A 19,902-nucleotide genomic window follows, 5' to 3' on the forward strand; every position below is an offset into this window, starting at 1 on the left:
CTTTATCTCGCTGTTTCTCCTTTCACGACATACTAGACGCCAAAGCTTCCTGCCTCCTTTTGCCGCCCCCGCCCCTAGTACGCTATCATCATGGGAGGCTCACTCTCCAAGGCCATGGGCAAGATCTTTGGCAACAGGGAGATGAGAATCCTCATGCTCGGACTCGACGCTGCGGGCAAGACGAGTGAGTCTAGTCCATGCGTCCAGCCGCTTTGATCATCTTGCTCATACGCCCCTGTCCCCTCCGCACAGCCATTCTCTACAAGCTTAAGCTCAACCAATCCGTCACTACGATCCCCACCGTAGGCTTCAACGTCGAAACCGTTCAGTACAAGAATGTCAAATTCAATGTCTGGGATGTGGGAGGACAAGACAAGATTCGGCCACTCTGGCGACACTACTACACCGGCACGCAGGGTCTGGTTTTCGTCGTCGACTCGCAGGATAGGGACAGGATCGATGAGGCGAGGCAGGAGTTGCACAAGATTATCGGCGACAGGGAGATGAGAGAGGCTCTGTTGCTCGTCTTTGCTAACAAGCAGGATTTGCCAGGGGGTGAGTGGGCATGGAGACGAGATTGAGATGCTCATAGCCTTGGGGACACACGTCGCTGATCATCATATCGTCGCCTCTTCACTCGCTCGCAGCGATGTCACCCGCAGAGGTGACAGAGAAGCTGGGCTTGCATCGTATGAGGGATCGCAGTTGGTTTGTTCATCCTAGCTGTGCGACCAGTGGTGAGGTGAGTACAGTGTTGACGGCACGTATGATGGACAGCCGGGGACACTTCTGACTTCTCCTCTTGGTCGCTGCGTTTAGGGACTCTTTGAGGGACTGAGCTGGCTATCGGCGAACGTCAAGAAGCAGCCCAACTGAGCGATGGCGGACACGAGATGCTGCCTGAGATGTTCTTCGTCTCGCACTCCTTACCCTCCATCGCGGATGATGGTCCACATCACTTGGTCGATGACGCCGATGACCTGCAGGCCAGTGCGATCTTCGAGCCACTGCTCTGTCCAGCACTACCTGTCCCCACTTCTCGACTATCACGCCGGCACCGCTTCCAACACCTCCTTCGTGATTAATACCTCTCCTCCCTTTACCAGCCCTCTACCCCCCTCGCGCCGACTCACCGTCTGCCCCATCTTTACACGCCCACCTCCTCCCTCTCATTTCCAGACTCTCGCCCCGACGCCCCGACGCCCCGACGCCCCGACGCCACTACGTCTTTGTTATTCACTCGCGAGCCTTGCAGACGAGGAGGAACGGGAAGGAAGCGAGGAAGCCACAGGCGAAAGAAGAGCAATCAATACCCTACACGAATCTCGTTCTCTTGAGGAAGCTCGCGTCGCGTGACCAGGTCTCTCCCACTGGGGCATTGAGCCAAAGAGCTACGAATCCTGCAAGAGCAGCCGTTGAGGGGTCGCAGCCGTTGTAGGTTCGCAGCCTTTTGGGGCTTGCAGCTGCCGCTGCATCTGACTCGTCGCTGTAAGCACTGCCTTCTCTCACGGTGGGATCGCGGCACCCACACGCAGCACCCACCATCGAGTCACGCGTCGCGTTCGCAGTCTCTCCCAATTTAACGAGTCCCATTCGCGAGTCGAGTCGCCGACCGATCCCCGTCCATAGCCTCAACACTGCATCTGCTCGCTCCATTGCATCGCCGTCGCCTTGCAGACCAAGGCGAAACGCCCCTCATCATTCATGCTGGCATCGGATTATCTTATCTTATCGGCCCGGGCGGCTAGCCTCGAATGACGGCCGGGCTTTCTTGGCCCCCCCCAAAGAAGCCAGCAATGCAGCGCGCTGTCTTGCGCCTCCTCCACTTCCCACCCTTGCGCCGCACCTCGCCTTTCAATCCAACCCAATGACACGAACGACGACGCACGACGCAAGTTGCTGCTCTTCTTCGCGCACGGCGAATGAGGAGAGGACGCGTCACGTTGCTCGCCGTTCAAAGTGGGGGCTATTAACTGCGTGCGAGACTGGAGGCTTGAATGACGGGATGGGAGATGCGTGTTGTTCGATGATGTGCCTGTGTGGAGCAAGGACAGATCAAGATCAGACAAGGCAAAGACGACCTTTTGGACGATGCAAAGAGGCTATATAGAGTCGGAACAATCTCCTTCATTTCTCTTTTACTTTTGTCCCTCCTCCTGCTCGATCCTGTCGTCTACTCAGCCTTCAGTGACACAACGTATCCTTTCGTTCAACATGCCCGCCTCGTTCCTCCTCCGCGACCTCACCACTCACGCCCGCGACCAGACTCAGTGGCTCAACGCTCGGCGCCAACGTGCGGCCTCCGCCGCCGCTGCTTCTTCTTCCTCACCCTCTGCCGTTGAGTCAAAGCTCACAACAACGAATCTCGTGGCTCAGCAGTCTGGCTATACATCAATCGGCAGTATGGGCCAGATGACAAGGAGGTACAGCAGCGATTCGAACTCGTCCAGCGAGTCGGGGAGGAGCGCAGGACGCTGGTAGGCCTTCCGTAACAAGGGTGAGTTCGATAGGGAGAGTGGACTTCTCCAAGATGTGAAGCAACGCTAACAGCCCGTCCGCCCTGTCTTCCCAGCCTCCGTCGCATTCCTCGTCTCCAACAAACATAAACACTCTGCCAGTCGCAATTCAGTATGGTGACCCTGCCTCGCTCATCAGCTTCGACGCCCTGCTCGCCCCTCCTCGATTCCATGTATACCTCTGCGCTTCTGAACTTGGAATCGAGCACCAGTAACGCCATGCCTGAAGCGCCTATAGCCTCTTGTGTCGAGCTGACGTAGATCAGCATCACGAGATCTGAGCGAGTAATTGTCCTCACATACGCTCACACGGTGTGTAGCGACTGAAGCTGAAGCAATGGATATTAGACAAGAAGCGGACAATTTGGAAATACAAAGAAAGGTAACAAGGTCAAGTCTAGATACAGAAGAAGAGAGTGAATAGAAGAGGGCCAAGGAACGCATTGCAGCGGTGAAGGTGTCGGTGACGGCAGTATGGTTCAGTCTGACCGACATACACGTATCTGGACATTTGAGGACGTCCGACGTCCGCCGCTATGTCGTCCGCTATTCCGGTCCCCGTAGAGGCGAAGAAGGGGTGCTTAGTGTGACTGTGAGTACCATTGCTGCTGCTGTTGGGAAGCATGATGCTGTTGTTGTTGCTGTTGTTGTTGCTGCTGCTGCTGGGATTGCTGACGATGCTGTTGTTGCAGTTGGTTAATCTCGTCCGTGGATAGATTCCAAGAGGGATCATGCTGATCTGGAGCAATTACTGCAGCACCCATTGGCATCCAGTGTCCTTGCTCGCCGCTCTGCGAGTTCGCCAACATGGTCATCCTTTGGATGTCCCTGTTTGCGTGCTCGCGAGGGCCGATCGATTGGTATTGGTCCTGGTAATGATGAGGGGCAACAAGATGCTGCTCGAGCGATGCGCTCGTGCCCGGACCCGCTGCCGAGTCGCTCAGAGTCCTGAGTGGTGCTGCCGCGCTTGCATCCCGGTCACGTAGCGTCATCATGAACGGACGCTGTTGCATCATCATCGTTGGTGACGCCCGCGCCGAGACGCTGACGCTACTGTCACGGCTACTGTTCTTGCTGCTGGCAATGGCACCTGAGGGCGGGTCCATGCTGGTGGTGATGTTGCTGAGTGCCGGACCGCCTCCAAAGACATCGGCCTTCGCGGCCCGGAAGCCTGTGACGTCAAGGGACCGTTGTTTGTTAATGCCTCTGAAGGACGGAGCATTCGCAGACAGCATATCGCCGGAAGACGACGACGGGAAACCGACCATTGCATGTACTTCGGACGCGGTGCTCGGGCGCGTGCTGCCAGCGCCTCGACTTCCACCGCTGGCGCCGCCTCGCTTTGCCTTGGATCCAGGTCCTCTTGCTACGCACCAGGGATCCTGCGCCGCCGTTGATCCGATGGCGGATAGCGATGATGAATTCGAGGACGAGGCCGAGCTGGGACGGTGGCGCTGCTGTTGATGTTGAGCCGTCGCACGAGCCGTGGCCGCAGCGGCATTGATGGCTGCTTCTCGCGACGCCTCGTCGTTTGCGGACCTTCTCCTGACCCTGCTGGGAATGAAGTGCAGTCCCTGAGCGGCTAACAGCTCCTTCTCCTTCTTGCTCGGTGGGCCCCGCTTCCTGAGCGTATCAGTCGTAGCGCACTGCTTGCCCAACGACAGGCACTTTCCGCAGGTGGGTTTCTGGCGATCACAGCGAATCTTGCGCTTGCGACAATAGTCACAGGCCGCCACACCTTCCTTTGAGTCGGAGGAACGACTACGGAGCCGCTTGAGCATCTCGTCTGCTCGGGCTTGGTCCGAGAGGGGGTGGAGGGATGTAGGTGAGGAGAGGGAGGATGACAACGACGTGCTAGTCAAGTCCGGGAAGTGCATGTCGCCGCTTTGTGATGTTGGAGAGGGGTCGACGCTGTCTATGCTGCTGCTGTCGTCCATGAGGTGGCTGCCGGCTGATGACACTCTTCTGATGTGAGGAGAGTTCGGGTGGGATGGGCCGGTGAGACCGCTGAGGGTCAAGCTAGGCATACTGTTGCCGGAGTCCATCGAGCGGACCAGGGCAGGGGCAAAAGAGGTAGGCAGAGAGGTCAGGACTGAGCTGGTGGGGACCGTAGCCGAGGCGGGAGCGCTGGAGACGTCGCCCATCCGATAATCTTGCATGCTTTCCATGTCGAGGGAAGGGCCATAGTAGGGCGAAGAATGCTGGCGTAGCAGACCGTCACTCGTGCCGTGGCTGCTGTGCGGTGACGGCTGGTAGCTGTGTGAATGGCCCCAAGTAGAGGGAGGCGCGGGAGCTGGTGGCGCTGCGATGTTGGTGCGAACATCATGATGCGGGTGATACCCTGGCTCTCGCATGTCATTCTGCTGCATTGCCGCGGTGAAGTGCAAAGCTGTGGGCGATGGTACGGCCGTACCTGACGAGGCAAAGTGCGACGGAGCGTACGGTGCCGGAAGGCCCTGGTGTGAGTCGTGATGCCAACTGTCATGCTCTTCCTGGTAGAAAGGGAACGTCTCGCTCTGGTGCAAGGGAGGGAAGGCATTGTGAGCGTGCCCAGCAGACGAAGACGTCTGGGCAGCCGTGCCAGCCGTGGCTGCACCGCCGTGTGGGTGATTGCGAGAGGACTCAGCTGAACCTGGCCAGCCAGGGTTGCTCATCCTCCCAACGGCTCCAAAGGCGCAAAGAATGACGGCGAGAGGGAGGTGCGAGCCGGTTGAAGGCGGGCACGATATGGAGGCGTTTGCGTGCAATGAGTGTACACCACCTCCTTTTCGGGGGATGGATTTGAGAGCGAGACCCGGCCGAGTCGGCTCGACGCGATCCTTATTTGGACCTTGGATAAGGGTAAGCCTGCGGGAGTTTGAGCAGCGCTGAAGTTGAGCCTTCGTTGTTGCTAGAAGAGAGAGAGGAAGGGACGGTAAGAAGTGCTCGCTGCGTTTGGCAACAACAAGGAGGGCGCCTGTAATTCTTCGCCTGCCCTGCTCAGGGTTCTGGGCAGACAAGGGGACAGGAGACTGGCTAACGGCCGGTCGGCGAACGGACCGAATCTTGACAGCGAGCTAACCGCTGATAGCGAGTAGCCGGTCAGCACGCAAGCAAAGCGAAACGCAAAGCGGTCCCGTGGTCTGGACAAGTGTGAGCCGGCGATAGTCTGGATTGGGCGTGCGACGATCGAGGTAGGCTGTCAAGAGCGAGGAGGGACAAGCAGAGGGCGGGGTACGGAGAAAGAGAGAAAGCGCCCGCTGCAAAGCGGGTCTCTGGTCTCTGCCTCTGCGTGTAGTTCGTACATTGTGCCCGTGCGCTAAGGCTAGCTAGCTCCGACGGTCTTCGCAGTATATGTCTGGACGCACAGTAAGCTCGGCGCTCTCGCATTGCCGGAATGCCACGGGCGGCTAGACGATGTTCAGTGTGCCTTCTTTCTTTCGCCATACGAAGCGAGAGGAGGGAAGGCCAAAGGGGGGTCTTTGGCATTGCGCGAATTGAGGCGCGACTGTACGAGAAGCAGCGGCGGCGCCGCCTGCGTCGCACTTGTAGTTGGCGCACCTGATCGAGCAATCGCCCCGTGCACAATCAAGGGTTGGGCTGCAAGAAATGACACGATGGAGAGAAAGGCGCAGTGACCTCACGAAGCGCCTCCCCTCTCGTGTTTTCTCAACTCAGGTTTCAGACTGCGACGTTCCGATGTATCTTCCGATGATTGCCGCTGCACGAAGTAGCCTCTAGGCGAGAGGGCGCAGGTGCGACCCGCCTGCAGCGGGCTTCGCCGCTGTCTCCAAAAGCCGCGGCCCCGTGGCTGCAACTGCGCCCTTGTCGCCTCGATTGGCGATGCAACGATGGTCTCAAGACGCCAAGGGCAAGCTCACTCGGCATCGTCAGCGGAACTACAACAATGGCTGAGCCAGCGGGCTGTCATGGCTCGTGAGCATCAACTCAGTGCAGTGCTCTGGCGGCCAACACGGCTGATGCTGAGAAGGAGTCGCTCTCATCTGAGCCATCGTCATCAATGAACGTCGAGATCAGCCAAGTCAGCTCGCGAAGGGGAGAAAGGCAGGGGAGCGAGCTAGCGAGCCCGCAGCTGGATCAGCGGGCCCGCGATACCGCCAAGGCGAGTGCCGAAACGAGGGTGAGAGCGAGGGTCATAAGCGGCGGAGCAGCGGAGTGACACCATCTCACGACCCCTGTGACGACGACGATCGAGCGTCCGCCTGTGGCGCGACGTCTTTGCGGTCTCCCGCTCGAGAACCTTGTGTCGTTCAACACAGGAAAAACAATGAGCCGCCCATTCCTGCCGTGCGCACCGCTCTTTCGTCACCAAATGCTGATTGGACGTCTCGGGGCCGTCAATTGTCACCCCCTTATCTGGCTGGCAGCCTCAGTGGCGGTCGGCAAACACGGAGCGAGAAGAACAGAGCAAGGCACGGCCCTTTCTCTAAGCGTCGCCGCCTCGCAGCATCGATGCATCGCAGTTTCGTCGCCTACGCCCAAATGGCACCCGTCCACTGGACAGGCTTAGGAATCGCCGTGTGATGAAGAGGGCGATTGGACGAGGACGGAACCAGGGATATGGATCAAGGCATCACCTGCGTCTAGTGCATGACATGACGACCGGCGGCGATGATGGTGATCTGGCCATTTCGAGGAGTGGCTTGCTGACTCTGGCAGGCAGGGTATGATGAGGCTTTTCTGGGATCTTGCAGCTGCGTCGCCCTGCCCTGTACACATGCACTTCCATGCGATTGATTGCATGGGAATATGCGATGCGATGACAAAGGCCCGGCCATATCTGAAAGCGCGCCGACTCAAGAGTTGCAGGAGATTCCGGAGCGAAACAAGCCGGAGCGGCGATTCGAAGAATCTTGGCTCCGTTCCGTGCTCTCAATCGTCAGTCCGTCCTCCCTTGACGCCGCCAAATGAGATTTCGACGTTGCGGCTCGCAGCACAATTCGACATTTCCAATAGCCCGGCGACGACCAAGATGGCAGGCTGCCACGACGGCAAGGACGGTACGAACGGCTGCGGCTGCTCAACATCACAAACGAGTGCTTCTGAGCCGCGACGACGCTTCGCCAAGGCTGCCTCGACCTCGGCTGCGGTCCCCGCCGACATCCTGGAAGATGAGGCTCTGAATGCAGCAATTGCCTCGATCCTCCCGCCCAATTACAACTTCGAGATTCACAAGACAATCCACCACGTTCGTCGTAATGGTGCGACTTGTGTAGCCCTGCAGATGCCCGAGGGTTTGACTCTCTGGGCTACGGGGATAGCTGATATAGTGGAGACATTCACCGAGGCCACCACGGTCATCATGGGGGATGTGACGTATGGAGCGTGCTGCGTAGACGACTACACCGCCATGGCGCTAGGATGCGATATGCTGGTACACTATGGCCACAGTTGCTTAGTACCGGTGGATCAGACGGCCATCAAGACGCTGTACGTCTTTGTCGAGATTGCAATCGATCCGGGACACTTGGCCAAGACGGTGCGCGCCAACTTTCCTAGTGAGAGGGAGGCATTCAGGGCAAGAATACTGGGAGGATCGCAGGGTAAAGAGGGAGAGACACAGCCTGACGAGTCTGCATTGAATCAAATGGCAAAGGTCCAGATCGGAGTCGAGGAAGAAGGAGTACATGCGAGGATACAGCCTAGCCAGGGAAAGGCTGCCGATAGACCAACACACTTGGCTCTCGTTGGGACCGTGCAGTTCATCAATGCTCTGCACAGCTTACAAGACGCCCTCGAAGCAAGCATCGAGCCAAATGACAGCGCCGAGCAAGCGCAACGTCTGCTCTTGACGTCTGGCGAGCCATCGGCCGCCTCTCCATCAGCCATCCCTTTCCCCCTCCCTGCTCTCGGCCGCTACACGGTCACCATTCCGCAAATCAAGCCTCTATCACCTGGCGAGACCCTAGGCTGCACCTCTCCGCGCTTGCCTTCAGATGTGGACGGGGTCATCTACGTAGGGGACGGACGCTTCCACCTCGAGAGTGTCATGATTGCCAACCCGCGCCTCCCGGCTTTCCGATACGACCCGTATACCAAGCGCTTTGTCAGGGAGCTGTACGACCATGCCGAAATGAGAAAGACGAGGGGGGAGGCAGTCAGGAGGGCGAAGGAGGCACTACCCTCCGGAAAGCAGGACGTCGTGGCGCACGGGCCGGCAGAAGCAGAGAGCAACGGCGACAAGAAGGTGTCAGTCATGTCTGCTTCAGCACCCGAGGCAAATGCCTGGGGCTTAATCCTCGGCACCCTCGGACGACAAGGCTCCCTCTCCGTCCTCTCGCACTTGTCCTCCCTCGTCGGCCCACGCGCCTCCTTCGTTCCCATCCTGCTTTCCGAGCTCTCACCCTTCAAGCTCTCCCTCTTCAACCGATACGATGCAACGTCCCTCTCCACCTTCGTTCAGACCTCCTGCCCTCGCTTGAGCATCGACTGGGGGTCTGCATTCGATCGACCTCTGCTCAGCCCGTATGAGGCAGCAGTCGCTCTGGGAAGGACGGAAGGATGGGAAGTGGAGAAGGCCGAGAAGCGGAGACTGGGAATGAGGAGGGACGTTGCCAAGGCGCAGGAGGAGGAGCAAGAAGAAGAGGTCGGACGAGAGGAGGGAGGCGACTACCCGATGGACTTCTATGCTGACGACTCGAGAGGCCCCTGGACTCCCAGACACGGGAGGGGAATGGCAGCGAGGAAGAAGGCGCCTGGGGCCACGTCGAATCGCGAGCTGCTCAAGGCGAGGATGAGGGAGGCACAGGCCAAGAGAGCGGCGGCGGCGGCAACGGCAGCGTGACCTCTAGTCTCCAGCACGGACCCACATCATCTTGTATATCATCAGAGACATCTCCATTACGAATGCGCACGCCTGTACATCTCTGTTTGCTCACGAAGCTCAAGTCGCTCAGGCAGTCCAGAGCTTGGCGCAGAGCTCTGTGAGTCCGACATCGTCTGGGCGAGAGGAGAAAGAGGGACGGCGTGAGTTGGGCTATAGGCTATACCTGCCGACGCACAGACACCTGAGCACTTACTCGTCTGCATCTCGTAAAGACCCGCAATGGCGCCCACTGCGGCGACACGGATGCCCCAAGGCCAGATACGGCCGGCGATGGGGAACTTCCTCTTGTGCAGGTAGTCATTGAAGATGGAGTCGAAGCCTGCAGAGTGAGGAGAGGGAGAAGGTGAGAATGTAAAGGTCAGCAAGAGATCAGGACTGTCATGAGGTATGGGAAGGTGCCTCTATCGTATGGCAAGCGTGCTGAAACAACAGGAGACGGTGCAGAAGCGGCCTCATCCCTGGACGACGTGCTTCGCAACGTGCCTGCTCTGCATCTCTTTGAGCCTCTTCAATGGCCATGCCTTACTCGCTCACGAGAATGGCCACTGCCACGTCGCCGCTAACAACGCCCACGTCGCCGCTTACAACGTCTCGCCATACTTACCGATATGACTGTGCGCCACCAAGCTCAAACCAAGCGCAGCGTCCAGCACACCGCTCGCTCCGTGCTTCGCAAACGCAACAGCCGTCAGGGGCAAGAGTGCGACTGAGATGGCCCTCTCGACAGCCCAGTGCTGATGACCATGAGTCGCATTAGGCGGCGGGTACGTCGTGGGGTCGTTGACCGTCCCCTTGATGTAGGAGGATGAGGCCGACGCAGAAGGGTGAGAGGCGGGCAGACGGGTGGTAGTCTGGAAAGGGCGGATCAGGAGGCGCGATGATGATGAAGGGGCCGAAGTTGAGGCACGAAGCCCGAGCCCGGTACGGAAGGACATGATGGGTGACGGGTGAGCGGTGGTGGTGGTAGTGTTGGTAAGTTGTGTTGAATGCAGCAAGCGACGATGATCGATGTCGTCGAGGCAGGCGGAGCGCGGAGCACGGAGCCCAGGGCGGGGCGGGGCGAGGCGAGGCGAGGCGAGTGGGCAGCAGAGCGATTGATCAGCAGCGCTCCTCTCCCGGCCACCTCCCGCCCTGTCCGCCGGGCCTCGTTGGCTGGTCCGGCTTTGGCCGGTCGACGCGAGAGCACTACCACAGCAGGCGACGGTTGCACTCTCGTATTCAAAGCCAATGCTCATTGTTTGGGAGTCTGAAAGAATGATCGTATGATTGACAAGGACGCAATCAAAGAGCCGATTGAGGCGTGAACAGAGCAGATCTGGATACGATGGATCGCTACTACTGCCTAGGGCAGGCTGCTACGACGAACCGCTTCCCCCTCCTCCTTGCCCAGCCCCGGTAGGCGTGAACACCCTGGTATGAAGCTCGGCCTGCTGTCGTTCGTACTGATCCATGAGATCCTGAATGGCAGCGTTACTCTTCAACCTCCTCATCTTGGGCCTAAATGAGTTCCCACCAGCAGCAGGATCATGGAACCGGGCGAGAGCTGGCGCGCCTGATGACTCTTGGGCGCGCATTCCTGCTTGAGCACGTTGTTGCGCCTCTTCGAGGGAAATGCTGAGCGGGAGCAGAGGGGCCGACGTAGAGGAAGAGGCGGCATCGTGACTCTTGCGTCGCATGGGCTGCGAGGGTGATGCTCCTTCAGCAGCTTGCCCAACGCGTGTTGAGCCAGCCGCGGCGTCGGCTGCCTCGCGCCTCTTGTCCGTTGCAACGTCGTCATTCTCCATCTCTGTCACGGCAGAGTCGCCCACACCGAGCGCGGCACCGACTGCTTTGCCTGGTTGAACAGCTGCCGCCACCTTTGAAGAGCGGCGACGATCCCCTTCTGAAGAGCCACGGCGATGAAGCTCCCAGTCCTCATCCGAGTCGTCGTCTCCACGACTGCCAGGGACTTTCTTGCTGGCTGTCCCTTCCTTGCCGCTTTTGACTGCAGAGCCGCCGCCGCCGCCAGAGGGCGTGTCTACCTCTGTGTCACTCTCAGGCTTTCCCTCTTTCCAATCTCCCCTCCTGACTCCAGTGCGAGGCTCGACCTTCTCCCCTTGCGTGTTGCCCATATTTTCTCTCATCTCCTGATCCATCCTGCCGCGCGCATCCTTGCCAACTTCAGCAGGGGCACGCCCGCCCACCAATCGCTTATCAAGAGCGGTTCGCACAAAGTGACGACAGCTCTGCAGCGCCTTGCGCGAGGCATCGAGGAATAGGAAGGCCTGGAAGACGTGCACGCAGTCCTCGTAGAGCTCGTGACGGACCGCTACGCCTGCAAGAGAAGCCTTGTGCGCTAGCAGGGTGACCTCGTCGCGGAGACATTCAGCGTCGCCGCATTGAATGAGTAGCGGGGGCAGGCCACGCATGTCTCCAAAGAGCGGGGAGGCGTAGGGGTGCGTGATGTACTTGTCGAGATTGTCCCCCAAATAGGCCCGCACTGGATTCATGTGGTCGTGCGACCCGGGTACGACGAGGTAGTCGTAGGCCGAGTTGGTGTCCCAGCTGTCGCATGACATGGTGAGGTCAACCCATGGACTGAAGAGGATCGCGCCGGAGGGCAAAGGGTAGCCGTTGTCGCGCAGGTAGTACATGAGGGCCGTGGCGAGCCCACCGCCTGCCGAGTCTGCTCCGAGGACGATGTTGCTGGCGGGGATGCCGAGGTCGTCTGTCAGCCGGAACCAGGCGGCAACGCAGTCGTGAAGTGGACCAGGGAACTTGCAGCCGGGAGCAAGGCGATAGTTGATGGCGAAGACGCCTGAGCGAGGAGCGAGGAAGAAGCGTGTCAGCGGTTGCTCTTCCGCCCTTGATGTCGTCGCGTCGCGTACTCACGGCACTCGGTGTACTTGGACAGCGAGATGGTCACGGGCCTATGCGTCACAGCCGACATGACAAAGTACGCCCCTCCATGGATGTACAAAATGACCCTCTCTGTCCCCTTTGCCTTGCCACCACGCCACTCAGCCTGCAATCGCCTCCAAGTCTGCTTTCCCACGACCCACTCTCCGGTCAGCTCTCTGCTGCCATCCTCCTCAGCGTCTACGTCCTTGAGAAAACCCTTCAGGTTGCGTTTCTTCACCCTGAAAGTCACCGGTGTAATGAGTCCATCCTTCGGCACGGGCAGGAAAGACGCAAGCTCAAAGAAGCGCTGCATACCATCGACGGTAGCAAATTGCGTGTAGCTGGCCGTCTCGCGGAGCAGACGCGTGAAGACGGACATCTCTATTCCCCAAGACTTCTTTGGCGGTCCGTAGATTGCATGCGAGGCAACGGCCGAGCCGATGGTGATGCCCTGACTTACCAGCATGGGCAGATACTGCCAGGCTTTGGCGATTGTCATCGGCTCGCGCTCTTTTGGTGCAACCGTGGTGTCGGTGCGCGCTGATTGCGGAATATTCTGGCCGCGGTATTGGTCAAGCATCGTGGTGAGGGCAGAGTGGAAACCTCCACCGCCGCTGCGCTGCTTGCGAGACGCTGAACCGGCCGCGGCGCCTGCTGCACCTGCTGGGCGTGTGGTAGCATCTGAGCTGGCCGATTCGGCACCAGGGCTAGAAGGTCGTGCCGTCGTCTCTGAGCTGGTGCTGGCGCTACGTGAGACGCGCGAGTGAGGCGCGGTTGACCCGACAGGCGGCTGATGAGCTCCACCGCCGCTCGTCTCGATGCCTTGCGCAATGGCCTCCGTACCGGGCATACCACGGCGAGGTACGTCCTCTGCACGAGCAAAGTTGCGTCGCCCGCCTCGTCTGGGACCGCCACCAAATTCAGGCATGACGACGAGGTCGATGGACATGGCCGAGTCGTCCTTCGTCGCCGCCTTCTGGCGGTTGCGCTCCTCCTCCTCCATACCTTGCGTGCTACCACTCGCGCCGCCGGTCTTGATCGTTGCCTGCGATGCTGCAGCCAGATCGTCTTGTCGCACCTCGTCATTTGCCAGCTCCTGCTCCGTCGATGAGAGGTGTAGGTGCGTCGCAGCTCGAAGTAGCCTGGACAGGTGGTCAGTCGACGTCTCGTCGGCAGAGTGCTCAGTGCGCAGGTCGTGGAGGCGCTGAAGATAGTGGACCGCTTCAATGGCAGTGACGGCCTTTGCGACCTTCTGGCGCGCCGTGAGCCCCTTTAGAGCGTTCTCCTTCAGGCAGGCGCCTCGATGCTCGTCTTTGACGTTGAGCGGCGGCAGTTCGCGTAGCCACGGGTGGGCGAGGGCTTGCTTGGCGGTCATGCGCTTCTCGGCGGGACAGAGGCATTTTCGGATGAAGTCCTTTGCCGTATCGCTGATGTCACTCCAGTACTCGGGCTCGAAGACGACTTTCATCTTGACGATCTCCTGGAAGAGGGTAGGCTGGTCCTCGCCATAGAAGGGCGTGTAGCCAGCCAAGAGGCAGTAGGCGATGACGCCGCTGGACCAGATATCGACTGCTGAGCCATAGCCTTTGCCGAGTAACACCTCAGGCGAGACATATTGAGGCGATCCGCACGCGGTCATGAGCAAGCCCTCCTCGGGGATGAAGCGCGACAGGCCAAAGTCAGAGATGGCGATGTCGCTCGGGTCTCCCTTGTCTCTGAGCAAGATATTCTCCGGCTTGAGGTCGCGGTGGATGACGTCGTGCTTGTGCAGATAATCGACGCCTTCGAAGATCTGCTTGACGATGTGGCGTGCGTCGAGCTCGTTATAGTGCACCTTCTCGACGAGGCGATCAAAGAGCTCGCCGCCGCGACAGAGGTCGGTGACGATGAATACGCCTTCCTTTGTCTCGTAAAGGTCCCACATCTTGATGATGTTGGGATGCTCGACTCGTTCAAGGATCTTGATCTCCTCTCTGCGGCACGAGTGAGCGATGTTCAGTTCAAGGACAGGGTCATGCGATTGCACAGTCTCGTGCCGCGCACTCACTTGAGCATGTTCTCGCTGTTCTCCTTCAAAGGTCTCTTGGCGATGATCTTGAGCGCCCTATGCTCGCCCGTGGCTTTCTCTACAACTTCCTTGACGACGGCGAAAGATCCTTGGCCTAGGACGGTCGACAAGACGTTGTACTTCTTAGACAATGGGCCGGGCAAGACGGGAGTGCCATCGCTCTCGGTCTGGAAGGGAGGGGCAAGAGATTAGTGAAGGCCCCGCGACTCCGAAGTATGATGTTGCACTCACTTCTTTGAACCAGCCTCGAAAGGCGTGGTGAAGATGATCTTGCAATTGCTGCCCGACCATTCTGACACGCTCCCTACGTTGACCTCTTACGCGGTTGCTCGTCCTCCGTCTCAGAAACTGGCCAAGCCCTCTAGATCCTTTAGGTTCGAGATCTGCGGCTGCAGCTACAGCTTCGTCGTCTGATTCGTCTCGAGGTACGGAACGGTGAGAGCGGTCGTAGGCAGGAGGCGAGGGCGATCTCCTGTCGCGAGATCGATGTCGTTCTGGTGCTTCGACCTTCTCTGACTCCCAGACTCCTTCGACTCTTCTAGTAGCTGCGTTGTTGTTGGATCTTGGAGAGTCTAGATTGGAGTCAGTGTAGTGAACTCGGCTCATGCCACAGACGGCCACAAAGTAGGATTGAGAAGGGGGAGATGCAGGACCTGCGGTGGCTAATGTCTCGGCGGTCTCTTGCTCGTCCTCGTTGGGAAGAGAGGTTGTCGCTCTCTCGCGAGGCGACGGCCTGCGTACGAGGAGAGGGATGTAATAGGAGAGGGATGTTGATCAGCATCACTCTCTACACGGCATCGGATCCCATGAGAGCTCTCAATGGCGGCGAGAGGGTACGAATCTTCCGCCCGCATGTCAGGGAGGAATCTGCCTGCCTGGTCCAGACAATCGTCGCCGCGGCCAGCCTGAAGCTCCGACCCTTTGCTGCGACGACGGTATCCACTGACGTGCGACCCACTCACCACCAACTACTCGATCGTGCTGCGCGATCGGACAAAGGCCAAGCGTGCTACGCTAGCTAGGCGTGAGGCTGGGCCGATGGTCTTGAGAAAGCTGCCTATGTACGACGTGGATGTACAGGTCGTAGCTAGGAAGATGAAGATGAAGTGCGAGATGGAAATGCAAATGCGGTGTTGGTTGTCAATGACGACGACGGACAAGGCTGAAGCGTGCGTGCGGCCGCCCTCGACCGGCCTCGACCCAGACATTGCTCTCCACTCCAGTCGGCGGCCCGTGGCCGTCGGTCGCCCCTTCCGCCTCGCCTCCTCTTCGTCAGCGAGGCGCGAGGTTGACTGGGCTGGACCCGTGGGCGTGGCTTTGGTCTCGATTTCACGCAGCGCCGGACGCGGCGCGAGCGGCGGCCACCAGCGAGATAGACGCAGGCGCGTGGGGGATGCGCGAAGAAATCAGTCCTTTTCAGAGTAGACTCGACAATGTAGGGGTGGCATTGCAGGGCTCGCAGAGAATGAGAATACAGATGGAGGGCATGCGGCGGAAGAGTGGCGATGACGACTCCAAGGACGCTTGCTACGGCTGCTGATTGCCAGCTGCCTTTTGAGGTGCTCACGCTCAACGAGCACCAGGTGGACGGTAAGCGCCGGCAGTCCTCTTGACCTCGGTGAAGCCGTCACCACCACCTTGCTGCTGCTGCTGCTGCTGCTGCTGCTGACGAGGAGCGGCAGAGGGGGGCGTGGAGGCACCGCTACCTGCACCACCGGCAGCCTGCTTCGCTGCCATCCTCTCTCGCCATCCACCAGGAGCAGGAGCTGCGGCCGGGGCAGGAGCGGCAGAGGCAGCAGCTGGAGCGGGACTCGGCGCAGGGCTGCTCGATGCCGCACGGCTAGGGGGCTCACTCATGCCAGCACCGCCAGCCTGCTTAGCAGCCAAACGATCACGCCATCCTCCGGTCTTTTGTCCACCAAAGGCAGGTGCAGGTCGCTCCTCGCCACTCGCCGCAGGACTGGCGTTACGCGCCGAGGCAACAGCGCCAGCAGGGGCGCCACGGCGCCAAGTCGAGTCACCGGCGAGAGTCGGGCCCGCAGCTGCGCTCGCAGCCCTCTTCTCATTGGCACGTCGCTCCTCGATCTCCCTCTCGCGCTGACGTTGCTTCTCAGCCTGCTCCTCCAGCTTGGCCTGCCTAGCCTCAATCTCGGCCCGCTTCTCAGCCTCGAGTTCGGCCTTCTTTGCTTGCTCAATCTTGCGCTGCTCGGCGGCACGCTCCTCCTCTTCCGCCTTAATGCGCTGCAGCTCTGCCTCTTCCGCAGCACGACGCTCCTCCTCCTCTTCACGCTTGCGACGCTCCTCGCGGGCGGCGGCAACCTCCTTGCGGCGTTGCTCCTTGGCGGCCTCGATCTTGCGCTGCGAGTCAGCACGCTTCTCAGCGAGCTCCTTGGCGCGCTTGCCCTCGATGGACTTCTTCATGTCGTGGTAGTCGGGCAAGATGCGAGTAAGACGCTTCTTGGCTTCGACGTCCGACTGGTGCTTCTCGCGGGCGGCGTCCAGGGCGACCTTGCGAGCGCGTTGGTTGTACGCGAGGTCGTCCGTCTTCTGACGCTCGTAGTCCTTCTCGAGCAAGGGGAGCTCCTCGCGACGGTAAGCACGCTCGAGGTGGTCCATACGGCGGAAGATGACGCGCAGACGCTCTGCGAGGTCCTTCTTCTCCTTCTCGATCTGAGAGACTTGCAGCTGCACGAGCTTGTCCGTGTCCAGGTTGGCATACTCCTCTTCGGAGAGCTTGAGCCCACCCTTCTCGCGAAGCGATTGGGCCATCTTGCGCGTCTCCTCGGCGCGGACGGCTTCGAGCTCCTTCTTGATACGCTCCTGCTCCTTGAGACGCTTCTCTTCGGCCTGGCGCTTCTGTTCGGCTTCGGCTTGGGCGCGAGCACGCTCGGCCTCGGCCTTGGCCTCGTCGCGGGCACGCTCGTGAAGGAGCTCCTTGTGGCGGGCGAGGATGGCCTTGCGGGCGAGAGCGGCCTTGTGCTCCGACTCGGCGACAGCCATGGCGCGGGCAAAGACGTCGCGCTTGGCCTTCTGTGCCTCCTCGACGACACTGGGGTCGATGGTGCGCATGGTGCTGTCGAGGCAGGTGGCTAAGCGAGTAAGCTGAGTGCGTACAAGCTCTCCAGGCGTGGCTTGGAGACGGACAGAGTCCTGGTGGCCGCTGGACGAAGCAGCAGGGTGTGAATCGGCGCTGAAGACGTCCTCCTGGAAGGTGATGGCCTGGCTGACGTGGTCGACGCTGATGTTGAGGTGACCACGCTTGGCGGCGTTGAGGCAGAACTTCTCAATCTCCTCGCGGGTGTAGGCGTAAGGGGCCTTGAAAGAGCTGACGAGCTCCATGACCTTGTCAAGCTTGACAGCGTCGTAGACCTGGCTCAGCTGTTGGAAGAGCCTGGTGAGGATGACCGAGTGAAGCGGCTTGATGTACTTGGCCATCTCTTCATTCTCAGCGATTTTGGCGATGATGGGCTCGATCTTTGCGCAGATGGAGAGAGGGTGGAACTCGACCTCGAGGATGTCGTAGAGCTCACGAATCTCTGGGCGAACACGTTTGAGGACATTGCGGGAGAGAGCCTCCTTGAGCAGACCGGTGCGGGTGGGCGTGCGACTCAAGCCTAGGAGAGAGGTCAGACGGCCAGTGCGACTGATGGTGTCCTGATCGCCAAGGAGAAAGTCAGACTTGGACTTGTTGAGGTTACCAGTGCCGGGAGCGCTGGACGAGATGACAGGGACTGCGAGGGAGGACAGGAGGACCAGCGACGAGAGACGAGTGAGCTCGTCCTCAGTCTTGATGTTGCCACGGGCGAGAGCATAGTAGCGGCTCCATGCGGCAGCGTGGAAGAGGTTGTTGTCCGAGACCATAAAGATGCGGGAAAGCTTCTCGTAATAGTTCGCCATCATGGACGGGCGAGGCGCCTTCTTGGCCATGGTGAGCAAGTTGTGGACATCCTCGACGCTGCGGAAGGCCTCTTGCCACAGCTCAAGCTCAACGGCGGCGTTGAGTTGGGCAAATCGTGTGTCAAGGTGACGCTGCAGGGTGTCGGGGTCATTGAGGTTGATAGCATGGGTGTGATGCGACAGCCTGGTGACATTCTGCAAGTGAGTGCGGAGAAGGTCACAGAGGCGACGGAACTCAGTCTTGCGCTTAAACTGCAAGCAGAAGCGGAGGACCCTAGAGTGGGGATGGTCAGAAGGAGGGAGATATGGTCAGAGATGGGACTGGCTGACAGTGAAGCGCCGCGCCCGCGCCACTCACTGGTGAACAACCTGCTGGTAGGGCACTTCGAGACGAGCGTTGTTACGCAAGATGTCGAGAGCGGTACGGTAGGCCTCCCAGAGGAACTTGAGGCAGGGGGTAACCAGAGCTCGGTCGGCACGGTCCTTGTTCTCGTCCGAGGTGACGGCACCGAGAAGCATTCCTTCGGGCGTCTCGCTCTCCTCGAGGTCATCAACATCAAGGTCGGCAGCGGCGGCCTCAGCCTTGGACTGAGCATCAGCGACGCGAGCCTCTGACAGCTTGATGAAGTGCTTGATGACATTCTCAATGGACTGAGGCTGAGTGTTCTGCGAGATGTTCTTGTACTGCAGAAGACCGTCCTTGGCAGTTCGTCCGCGACGGAGCTCGACGCAGAGATCGACGAAGCGCATCATGATTGGCTCCAAGGATGCAATGGGCGCCGACTTGAACTTGCGCGAGGTGATGACCTCCCCGAGGGCCGTCAAAGCGGCCGAAGACTGGCCGACATTGATGAGCTCCTCGCTGCGCTTGAGGATCGTCTCTGGGCGGGCTGTGCGAGACATGTTGGGCAAATCAGATGGGGTGTAGGTGACGACGAGGGCGTGGTGTTGATGTGAAGCTGGGCCTAAAGACAGCTCGCAGCTAGATTTGCCGTCTGCTGGTGGGGAGGTGGTAGCAGAGGAGGCGTTGAGGGAGGAAAAGAAGAAGAGGCGCGGCGGCCGCGCGAAGGAGGCTCAGCGCAGGGCGCAGGCCGTCGGGCCGTCAGGGCGGAGCGGAGAAAAATCGCTGAGAGGCAGTCGACGAGACGACGGCACACGAGTCGAGGAGGCTGAGTGGGGGGTTGAGGAGACAATTGCCATCGAGCAAGCGTCGAGAGGTGTGCTGTCGAGCCATGTGGGAATGCAGACCGTGAGCTTCACGCCTATCGACATCATCACCACCACGAGCATACAGCGTCAAAGGAGTTGCTCTCGCAGAGTTTAGGCGCGCCTCGTCGACGATCTCCTCGTTCCGCTCGGCCGACTCGGACGACGATCTTGGATCGATTCGAGGCACAGGCCAACATCCGCCTCTCCTTCCGACACCATCTCGATCCTCGTCGCTCATCTCGCTGCCTCATCATGGCCGCTCCAGCCGCTGCCGCAGCCGCTGCTCCTGCTCCCAATGGCTCGGCAAAGGTCAATGGCAGCAAGGGCGATGCTCATCCGAAAATGAGCAAGAACGCCAAGCGCAGAGCAAAGAAGAAGCAGGAGAAGGCGGCTGGTGCAGATGAACCCGCCACATCATCAGCGGCGGCTTCATCATCTGATCAAGTCAATGGCATAGACGACAACGATGCGAAGCCTGAGGTATCCTCATCGTCATCACAGCCCGT

At 59.6% G+C, this 19,902-nt stretch overlaps 8 protein-coding genes across 8 annotated transcripts; 4 read left to right on the forward strand and 4 right to left on the reverse strand.

The window, feature by feature from the left end:
• Positions 1-90: 90 nt before the first annotated feature.
• BDZ90DRAFT_259839 (ARF/SAR) lies at positions 91-876 on the forward strand (the record flags this gene model as incomplete). The annotated part of the gene is made up of 4 exons (XM_025508195.1): positions 91-184; positions 253-555; positions 648-742; positions 820-876. The coding sequence occupies 4 exons, from the start codon at positions 91-93 to the stop codon at positions 874-876; spliced, it is 549 nt and encodes a 182-aa protein (XP_025362620.1).
• On the forward strand, positions 693-1,431 carry BDZ90DRAFT_159932 (hypothetical protein). The gene is made up of 2 exons (XM_025503604.1): positions 693-742; positions 820-1,431. Exon 2 carries the CDS (start codon positions 880-882, stop codon positions 1,354-1,356), a length of 477 nt encoding a protein of 158 aa, XP_025362621.1. The 5' UTR covers positions 693-742; positions 820-879; the 3' UTR covers positions 1,357-1,431.
• A 401-nt stretch (positions 1,432-1,832) lies between these two features.
• BDZ90DRAFT_231776 (hypothetical protein) lies at positions 1,833-2,736 on the forward strand. The gene is made up of 2 exons (XM_025505992.1): positions 1,833-2,497; positions 2,573-2,736. Exon 1 carries the CDS (start codon positions 2,215-2,217, stop codon positions 2,479-2,481), a length of 267 nt encoding a protein of 88 aa, XP_025362622.1. The 5' UTR covers positions 1,833-2,214; the 3' UTR covers positions 2,482-2,497; positions 2,573-2,736.
• Positions 2,737-3,097: 361 nt separating this feature from the next.
• BDZ90DRAFT_259840 (hypothetical protein) lies at positions 3,098-5,170 on the reverse strand (the record flags this gene model as incomplete). The annotated part of the gene is made up of 1 exon (XM_025508196.1): positions 3,098-5,170. One exon carries the CDS (start codon positions 5,168-5,170, stop codon positions 3,098-3,100), a length of 2,073 nt encoding a protein of 690 aa, XP_025362623.1.
• A 2,277-nt stretch (positions 5,171-7,447) lies between these two features.
• Positions 7,448-9,387, forward strand: BDZ90DRAFT_231779 (hypothetical protein). The gene has a single exon (XM_025505993.1). It carries the CDS (start codon positions 7,489-7,491, stop codon positions 9,298-9,300), a length of 1,812 nt encoding a protein of 603 aa, XP_025362624.1. The 5' UTR covers positions 7,448-7,488; the 3' UTR covers positions 9,301-9,387.
• BDZ90DRAFT_231780 (hypothetical protein) lies at positions 9,371-10,306 on the reverse strand. Its single transcript, XM_025505994.1, has 3 exons — positions 9,947-10,306; positions 9,536-9,661; positions 9,371-9,455 (listed from the first exon to the last, which is right to left on the reverse strand). The coding sequence occupies exons 1-3, from the start codon at positions 10,275-10,277 to the stop codon at positions 9,409-9,411; spliced, it is 504 nt and encodes a 167-aa protein (XP_025362625.1). The 5' UTR covers positions 10,278-10,306; the 3' UTR covers positions 9,371-9,408.
• A 391-nt stretch (positions 10,307-10,697) lies between these two features.
• On the reverse strand, positions 10,698-14,896 carry BDZ90DRAFT_259843 (Pkinase-domain-containing protein; the record flags this gene model as incomplete). The annotated part of the gene is made up of 4 exons (XM_025508197.1): positions 10,698-12,139; positions 12,214-14,195; positions 14,270-14,457; positions 14,522-14,896. 4 exons carry the CDS (start codon positions 14,894-14,896, stop codon positions 10,698-10,700), a joined length of 3,987 nt encoding a protein of 1,328 aa, XP_025362626.1.
• Positions 14,897-15,714: 818 nt separating this feature from the next.
• BDZ90DRAFT_279152 (hypothetical protein) lies at positions 15,715-19,216 on the reverse strand. The gene is made up of 2 exons (XM_025509153.1): positions 18,546-19,216; positions 15,715-18,461 (listed from the first exon to the last, which is right to left on the reverse strand). Exons 1-2 carry the CDS (start codon positions 19,088-19,090, stop codon positions 15,860-15,862), a joined length of 3,147 nt encoding a protein of 1,048 aa, XP_025362627.1. The 5' UTR covers positions 19,091-19,216; the 3' UTR covers positions 15,715-15,859.
• Positions 19,217-19,902: the final 686 nt, after the last annotated feature.

Source organism: Jaminaea rosea (assembly GCF_003144245.1).
Source record: "Jaminaea rosea strain MCA 5214 unplaced genomic scaffold BDZ90scaffold_5, whole genome shotgun sequence".
NCBI classification, from domain to species: domain Eukaryota; kingdom Fungi; phylum Basidiomycota; class Exobasidiomycetes; order Microstromatales; genus Jaminaea; species Jaminaea rosea.